At 38.2% G+C, this 9,484-nt stretch overlaps 1 protein-coding gene across 14 annotated transcripts; it reads left to right on the forward strand.

Moving 5' to 3' along the window:
- Positions 1-3,286: 3,286 nt before the first annotated feature.
- Positions 3,287-9,392, forward strand: LOC107767400 (threonine synthase, chloroplastic). 14 transcript variants are annotated; one of them, XR_012708470.1, is made up of 5 exons: positions 3,287-3,789; positions 3,927-5,285; positions 6,994-7,016; positions 7,125-7,185; positions 9,048-9,165. XR_012708470.1 is itself a non-coding variant. In XM_016586401.2 (3 exons), exons 1-2 carry the CDS (start codon positions 3,557-3,559, stop codon positions 5,260-5,262), a joined length of 1,569 nt encoding a protein of 522 aa, XP_016441887.1. In that variant the 5' UTR covers positions 3,287-3,556; the 3' UTR covers positions 5,263-5,285; positions 6,994-7,133. The 14 variants fall into 14 exon arrangements, 2 of the variants coding, with proteins under 2 accessions (XP_016441887.1, XP_016441886.1); XR_012708466.1 differs by lacking the exon at positions 9,048-9,165 and adding an exon at positions 7,971-8,412; XR_012708462.1 differs by lacking the exon at positions 9,048-9,165 and adding an exon at positions 7,958-8,274.
- Positions 9,393-9,484: the final 92 nt, after the last annotated feature.

Genomic DNA, 9,484 nt, shown 5'->3' on the forward strand with positions numbered 1-9,484 from the left:
TGCTGCTCATATATATAGCAGCCAAGAAGGAGTGCAAGACCAAACGTCCACCCTTCATGGTGGAGCAAGCATTACATGTTTGTGGAGCAAGCACTTCATGTTTGTGGAGCAAGCACTTCATGGTGGGAAGACCATTATCCGGCTGCCAAATTATCAATACACGGATTGGAAAATATCCGTTTACAAATACGGATAATCTTACGTTAATATTTACTATTAACAAATAAATTTGGTCCAAAATCCAAATCCGAAGCCGTAGCCGTAGCCGTAGCCGTAGCCGAAGCCGAAAAGCCGAAGCCGAAGCCGAAAAGCCGAAGCCGAAGCCGTAGCCGTAGCCGTAGCCGTAGCCGAAGCCGAGCCGAGCGAGCGACGACGACGACGGCGCGAGGCTTGCTTTCTTCTTAACTCTTTAAGAGCTACAAGAAGAGCAATTATATATATACCCACCAAAAATGTCTTCCACTTCCAATATGGGACAATGTCTCATTGTTAAGAGGGGAAAACTTAAAATTTTACTCAAAAATTTCATTTTCCCTCCATTTCCCATTCACCCTCATTTTAAGAATATTACATCTTAAAATAAAACCTCAACAGGAATAATTGAATTGGTAGTAATTGAAGCCGAAAATAATTAACTTTAAGCCGCCGATGCTTAGGAAGATAATACCGGCCTATGTTGCCTCCAGGGAGGACCTAGAACATTGAGTACGGGTTCAGAAAATCCAGTAACTCTTGTGTAGACTCTGTATTTATATTAAAAAATTTATTAAATATTTATAAATATATAACTGTGAACCCAATTATTATTGCATATTAATTTGAAATTACGGTTGGAACTCATAAGACTCAAATCCTGAATCCATTTCTGGTTGCCTCCTCCGTAGACCAATATAATGTTCCCTTGCACCTTCCACAAAACAAACTCCAAATCAACCTGGATTTAACAAAAAAAAAAAAAAAGAATGATGAAGAAATCAAGGTTGAAAATTCATTCTTCTACGGTGGAAGGTACTAGTGTGAAAGCAAGCAAGAAAGAGAAAAAAATAAATAAATGGGTCATTTGTGTAGCAAAAGGGGATTTGGATAAGATAAGGAGGGAGGGGAAGGGTAGCGGCCGGGGCGAAAGGGGAGGGAAGGGTTTAGATACTTTTCTTCTTCTTTTTATTTAAAACAAAATAAGAAAAAATAAATTTTGGATTAAATATTTACCTTTAACGCGTTCACTTACACGTGCAGGTCACCTCATAAAAAAAGTATGTAAATATTACACTTTCGAAAGATTAAGTGTATAAGGTGATTTTACTCCGCAAAAAATGTGTAAGGGAAATTTGGTCAATAATTCAGATGGTATATGTATTTTGCCGATTATATATGTAAAAGTTACTATACCAATATATGTTTTTCGTGTAAATAACCTATGCGGTGTCTAATGTCGAAAATCATACGATACATTAACTTCATGAAAATTGTAGGTATGGAAAATCTTATCTCGAAAAATCAAACGCTATACAAGTAATAAGATTTTTTATACGGAGATTGAAATTTTCTTCTACTATAAGCCAAACAACCATGGTAAAGTTGTGCAAATTATATTCATTTCCAAAGAAAATCTTTTTATGAATTGGTCACTTGCCACCTGAAGAATGAGGAAGCAAGACGACGCTGGATTTGTTCCCACGATTTATTAATAAATGCAAAACATATCTAGCCGCTGGATCAAACCTCGAGACACGTGTCATGATCTCGAATACGGAGATTGAAATTTTCTTCTACTATAAGCCAAACAACCATGGTAAAGTTGTGCAAATTATATTCATTTCCAAAGAAAATCTTTTTATGAATTGGTCACTTGCCACCTGAAGAATGAGGAAGCAAGACGACGCTGGATTTGTTCCCACGATTTATTAATAAATGCAAAACATATCTAGCCGCTGGATCAAACCTCGAGACACGTGTCATGATCTCGAATACGGAGATTGAAATTTTCTTCTACTATAAGCCAAACAACCATGGTAAAGTTGTGCAAATTATATTCATTTCCAAAGAAAATCTTTTTATGAATTGGTCACTTGCCACCTGAAGAATGAGGAAGCAAGACGACGCTGGATTTGTTCCCACGATTTATTAATAAATGCAAAACATATCTAGCCGCTGGATCAAACCTCGAGACACGTGTCATGATCTCGAATACGGAGATTGAAATTTTCTTCTACTATAAGCCAAACAACCATGGTAAAGTTGTGCAAATTATATTCATTTCCAAAGAAAATCTTTTTATGAATTGGTCACTTGCCACCTGAAGAATGAGGAAGCAAGACGACGCTGGATTTGTTCCCACGATTTATTAATAAATGCAAAACATATCTAGCCGCTGGATCAAACCTCGAGACACGTGTCATGATCTCGAATACGGAGATTGAAATTTTCTTCTACTATAAGCCAAACAACCATGGTAAAGTTGTGCAAATTATATTCATTTCCAAAGAAAATCTTTTTATGAATTGGTCACTTGCCACCTGAAGAATGAGGAAGCAAGACGACGCTGGATTTGTTCCCACGATTTATTAATAAATGCAAAACATATCTAGCCGCTGGATCAAACCTCGAGACACGTGTCATGATCTCGAATACTTCATGAAAATTGTAGGTATGGAAAATCTTATCTCGAAAAATCAAACGCTATACAAGTAATAAGATTTTTTATACGGAGATTGAAATTTTCTTCTACTATAAGCCAAACAACCATGGTAAAGTTGTGCAAATTATATTCATTTCCAAAGAAAATCTTTTTATGAATTGGTCACTTGCCACCTGAAGAATGAGGAAGCAAGACGACGCTGGATTTGTTCCCACGATTTATTAATAAATGCAAAACATATCTAGCCGCTGGATCAAACCTCGAGACACGTGTCATGATCTCGAATACGGAGATTGAAATTTTCTTCTACTATAAGCCAAACAACCATGGTAAAGTTGTGCAAATTATATTCATTTCCAAAGAAAATCTTTTTATGAATTGGTCACTTGCCACCTGAAGAATGAGGAAGCAAGACGACGCTGGATTTGTTCCCACGATTTATTAATAAATGCAAAACATATCTAGCCGCTGGATCAAACCTCGAGACACGTGTCATGATCTCGAATACTTCATGAAAATTGTAGGTATGGAAAATCTTATCTCGAAAAATCAAACGCTATACAAGTAATAAGATTTTTTATACGGAGATTGAAATTTTCTTCTACTATAAGCCAAACAACCATGGTAAAGTTGTGCAAATTATATTCATTTCCAAAGAAAATCTTTTTATGAATTGGTCACTTGCCACCTGAAGAATGAGGAAGCAAGACGACGCTGGATTTGTTCCCACGATTTATTAATAAATGCAAAACATATCTAGCCGCTGGATCAAACCTCGAGACACGTGTCATGATCTCGAATAGGTCTGTGAAGGGCTGACATTGACCAGACGTATAAGGAGCCCCTAAATATGACAAAATCCCCGCCCCCGCCTCTCCCCCTTCCGCAGCTGCTTTAACTATTTTCGACACTCCATTAATGGCGGCTTCTTTCATGCTCAGATCTTCTTTCCTCTCTCCTCCTTCTCCCCAACTCCATCACCAATCTCCTCCTAAATCCAATCCCACTATTCACTTCATCAATCCAATCAAAGCCACCGCCTCTACAAATGACGCAATTATCCCTCCCCAGAAACACCGCCGCCCTGCCGACGAAAATATCCGCGAAGAGGCCGCTCGCCGCCCCACCTCCTCCCACAATTTCTCCGCCAGGTATGTAGGGGAAGATATACTAGCGAAATGAATAGATAATAAGCAAAATGAAAATAGTGGGTCTAAAATTACAATAATTTACTCATTGCTCATTTATTTAATGCTGACATCAAAAAGTGCTGCGTATGTCACTGCAGGTACGTGCCTTTCAATGCGGATCCAAGCTCCGATGAATGGTATTCTCTCGATGAAATCATCTACCGGAGCCGCTCCGGCGGCCTACTTGATGTTCAACATGATATGGACGCTTTAAAAAAGTTTGACGGTCAGTACTGGAGGTCACTTTTTGATTCACGTGTCGGGAAGACGACGTGGCCTTACGGGTCAGGTGTTTGGTCTAAGAAGGAATGGGTCCTACCCGAAATCGATAGTGATGATATTGTTAGTGCTTTTGAAGGAAACTCAAATCTTTTTTGGGCTGAGCGTTTTGGCAAACAGTTTCTAGGCATGAGTGATTTATGGGTAAAACACTGTGGAATTAGTCATACAGGTAGTTTTAAGGATCTAGGTATGACTGTTTTGGTGAGTCAAGTGAACCGGTTAAGGAAAATGCATAAACCGGTTGTTGGTGTGGGCTGTGCTTCCACTGGTGACACGTCAGCTGCATTGTCAGCTTACTGTGCATCTGCGGGGATTCCATCGATTGTATTTTTACCTGCAAATAAGATATCTATGGCGCAGCTGGTACAACCGATAGCTAACGGAGCTTTTGTGTTGAGCATTGACACCGATTTTGATGGTTGTATGCAGTTGATTCGTGAAGTCACTGCTGAGTTGCCAATTTACTTGGCGAATTCGTTGAATAGTTTGAGGTTAGAAGGGCAAAAGACTGCAGCAATTGAGATTTTGCAGCAGTTTGATTGGCAAGTTCCCGATTGGGTGATAGTTCCTGGAGGGAACTTGGGTAATATATATGCGTTCTATAAAGGTTTTATGATGTGCAAAGAGTTGGGGCTCGTTGATCGTATCCCTAGGCTTGTGTGTGCTCAAGCAGCTAACGCGAATCCGCTTTATTTGCATTATAAATCCGGTTGGAAAGACTTTCAACCCGTGAAGGCGAACACCACATTTGCATCTGCTATACAGATTGGTGACCCAGTGTCTATAGATAGAGCTGTTTTTGCCCTGAAGAACTGTGACGGGATAGTGGAGGAGGCAACAGAGGAGGAGTTGATGGATGCTATGGCTAAGGCAGACTCGACTGGGATGTTCATTTGCCCGCACACTGGTGTGGCATTGACTGCCCTGTTCAAGTTGAGAAACAGTGGAGTTATCGGACCAAATGATAAGACCGTGGTTGTGAGTACAGCACATGGATTGAAGTTTACTCAATCAAAGATTGATTATCACTCAAAGGAAATAAAGGACATGGAATGTCGGTTTGCTAACCCACCTGTGGAAGTGAAAGCAGATTTTGGATCAGTCATGGATGTTCTCAAGAAATATTTGTTGAGCAAAAATGCCAAGCACTGATTTGCTTTCTCAGTTATAACAGGGTAAGTGTGTATTATGTACTTCTATTGTCAGCATTTGGTTCTTCGCCGTCATTAAGTTGCCATGTAGAAATGTCTGGATGGTGATTTGTTTGTTGGCAGAGTTGGGGATAGAAAGGCTCTAAATTTCCTTTGGGAGGACTATGAATTTAAGTTTTATGGAACTCTTTTTTGTGTAATAGTCTGCTATTTGAATGTTATTTTAGCATTGGCATTGCTTTGGAGCATCACAATAAAGCTCAGTTTTTTCCATAATGTTATAATCACTATCTTAGATAACCAAAAACTGTTTCTATAATATAAACTGAGGAAGCACTGTTTTTCAGTACCTTCAATGTGTTTTTAGACCTATTGTTCAGTATAGAGAACAGGAAAGCAGGAGGTGTAAAACCCTCCAAGGAAATCATGTTTCTCTTAATAACTTGTCTTTTGAAGTTCTTGTATTTCCATCACTAAGTGCTTATAATAAAAGGCAGACCTTTCTCTCACAAGGAAATCATGTTTCTCTTAAAAGTCATTTGCCATGCTGAATAAGATATTGCCACCTTAAAGAGGATTCACTTTGGATACTGCAGCTAGAAACTGATATCTTATCTGATTGATATTTCCTGTCTCTTTTACGTGTATATTCTTGCCATGCCCCGAAAGCACTTGTTTGGGAATAGTTAGTAACAAAATAAAATTTGAAATCTTGAACCGACACCGGTATTACCATTCACAAAACTCAAGTTGCTTGTGCACACTTTATGTAACATGTGCCATGTTGGGTTGTAACGTATTGAATGTCGTGAGTGCGGGACTGTATTGTCAGCTAATAATAGGATCTTTGGAACTAGAAATCTGGATCAGATTGCATTTATCTTTTCTTCATCTGTCTTGAGGTAACTTATTTAATGTTGTCTCAAAGTATGTAACCCTTTCTCGAAATCAATGTGGATTTAGCTTAGATCATGTCAAATGGGAAATAAAGAATCTAAAATAGGCTTAGTTGATTTCTTCTCTTTTGTCCAAGCCTTGATGGACCGAGTTACCTGGCACCTGTTGCTGGTGGGAGGTAGCAGGTATCTAGTGGGATTAGTTGATGAGTACGTAAGCTGGCCCCGAGACCACGGTTATTAGAAAAAACCTATATTTAGTCTGATGTTTGCCAAGCGTTTTCTCTTTCTAGTTAGAGACTTGATTTACCGTGTAGGAATAAGTGAGATTTACAGCTCCTCTACTCTGAGGGAGCTCCTAATTTGTCTTAAAAGACAATTTATTTGTTATTTGAATGAAATGGACGTTAAATTAGCAGAATTGATATAGTAGATTCATATAGCAAATTTAGGTACAGTTAATTGATTGGCACACTTAAAAGGTTAATCTGTTTCTTGCGTAAGTAGTATTACACTGGACCCCAAGTTAAATTGGATATGACAAAATCCAATCTTGAAAGATCTACTCTGAAATCCGTATTTCTGCTGGTGATTCTTTCCAAATGTTAAATTGTAAACAACATTGACCTGTATTGACTATCTTCAGGATTTTGTTTTGATGCAATTTATTTCATGGTTTGGTAATAGTCAATGATATAACTGAACCAATTTGCCATTCATGGGGTACTATGCAGTAGGCCAGTTATTCTTATGCATTGTTACGTTCTATCATAATTTGTTCTGAAGCAATCTTTGTGAATGATTGAGGCCTATTTTCCTTTCCCTTCTAAATCCAGTTCAGATGATGGTGGACTATTTGGTAAGATCGGTCTAACCACTATGCTGAACACCTCTTGTCTGCAAGTTTTACTGGATATTGCAAATTACAATTGCTTGGATGAAGAATGTGTACTTGATGAAATTTTAGGGTTGCGCATTGGAGTATAGACTGAAAGTGCAGGCTGACAAAGAAGAAGATGAGTTGAAGGGTAAGCATTCAAATTCTAGCATGACTTTTTGTGTGAGTAAAGTGCCTGATGATCTAGCACCGAGCTATAGACCCTGCATTTTTTATCCTTCAACTTCCAGTTGCTTAACAATTGAGGGTGCTTAATTATCTGCAGCTCATGCTAGAAGCTTGAAGTAGGTTTTTGGTTTGCTTTCATTCCTACCTATATCTATCCAATACAGTTGGAGTAAAAATTTTCTGTTATTTTGCTTTTCAAAGCATCGCCATTGAGAATGGAAGTCTAATTACTCTTTAGTGTCAAATGATTGCTGCTTTGCCATCATTTAGATAAAGGATAACCAAAAAGAACAGCATAGCTTTTAGATATCGGGTTCTTTTTTTGATCTAGGGATAGCACCTCCAAAGTTGCTGTTGTGTAAGGAGTTCCATTTTGAACTTATTTCTTTTCATATCATTTGGCTTGCATAAATGCAGATGTAGGTAGAATTAGTCGAGGTATGCGCAAGCTGGCCCGAACACCTTGTCCAACAAAAAAAAGACCACAAAGACATTGGGGTCTGAAGGAAACTGTGGTTGTGCTATACCCGCTTCCAACTTAAGAGACAGTTTCCGTCCAAGTCACAAAGATATCCTAACACAACCAGCCTAACGGCACGTTGGACAAAATTATCTTAAATATATGTAGTACTTCCTTTGACATCTATCAAAAAAATTTCTTTGATTTCAAAAATTGTTGTAACTGGTTTTGCTTCAGTGCTGCATATAGTGCAGTATTAACTTCTTGTTGACAGGCTTTTCATGCAGTGCTATTCATTTTTCCAGGCGCAATGAGATCTGAATGTTCATATCTATCTGATTTTGGAATAAATGCACAAACAACAAATTAACGGGATGTATTGACTGTCATGTACTTCACAAGTTCAGCAAGTGTGCGGGAATGCAAACACCAAATTATTGTTCAGGTGTTTCTATCTGATTTTGGAATGAATGCACAAACGATAAATTTACCACCATTTTAAAATTTACCATCTTTTTCCTACTTTGGTTGTCTCGAATTATCTCTTTGGGAACATTCAATAAAAACAAGTTAGTAACTCTTTTTTGAAAATGTATGGTATCTCAAATTGTGAATACGTGCGTATAGTTATTTTTTATTTTTTTTAAGAGGCAGTTTTTCTCATCCCTTTTCCAGAAAGTACCGTGAAAAGCCACTGTTGTATTAGGAAAGTTACAAAGTTCGTTGAAAGTAGATTTTTACTCTGTTGTCATTCCACTTCGATTGGAATACAAAAAAAGCGGCCTTTTGCTTCTTTTTGTATTGCTTTTTGGCCAACTATGTATTACAACAACTGAGAGAGTATACTTCACAGAAAAATGTTATGGGAGATTGAATGAAAGAACTTGTAACGTAACAAGGAGGAATCACTGTACAACATTAATTCGTCTAATCCACATAAGCATGCTATCACAGGGATTCACCAGAACATTTGAAAGTCATATTATTCAGTAAGCTGAATCCATAAAAATATTTCTACTTTTTAAGTTTTCAAAAGGTGCTCCAATCCTAGCTAGTTTTGTTTAGACAAATATGTCATGATGCTATTAGTATACCTCTTTACGTCATAGCTAGCTTTATATTCATTTATCTCTTGACAATCGAATATCAGTTAAAGAGTCGAATCAAATCGATTCCCATGAAGACTCCTCGAGTGCGAGGCGGAGTTAGGATTTTAAGCTTATGAGCTCGGGGTTTTAATCCTATTAAGTTAGGGGATCTTTTGCAAATATCTTTGGGCTTTGTTGATTTACTGCGTTATGAATTTGTTGAACAAGATCGAAGTCGCGCTATTTATTTCACTCAAGATTTGGTCTCTTTACCAGGTGTTCTACCCGTGGCTTCAAGAGGTGTTCTCGTTTGGCATATGCCTACTCTGATCGAGATCTTTGGGGATGATTCCGTACTACAGTTCGGTGGAGGAACTTTAGGACGTCCTTGGGGTAATGCGCCAGGTGCCGTAGCTAATCGAATAGCTCTAGTAGCATGTGTACAAGCTCGTAATGAAGGATGTGATCTTGCTCAGGAGGCTTGCAAATGGAGCCCGGAACTAGCTGATGCTTGTTAAGTATGGAAGGAGATCGTATTTAATTTTGCAGCAGTGGGAAACTATTTATATGGAAAGAGATCGTATTTAATTTTGCAGCAGTGGGAAACTATTTACCTGTCCCTGCCCATGTGGTTTGCCTCCTACCCATTTTTTTAATACCCAGTTAAAGCTAACCAAATGAAGTCAAACTAAGCTACTAAATCAAGCCAAGTC

The sequence above is a fragment of the Nicotiana tabacum genome, chromosome 4, assembly GCF_000715075.1.
Source record: "Nicotiana tabacum cultivar K326 chromosome 4, ASM71507v2, whole genome shotgun sequence".
Taxonomy (NCBI): Eukaryota; Viridiplantae; Streptophyta; class Magnoliopsida; order Solanales; family Solanaceae; genus Nicotiana; species Nicotiana tabacum.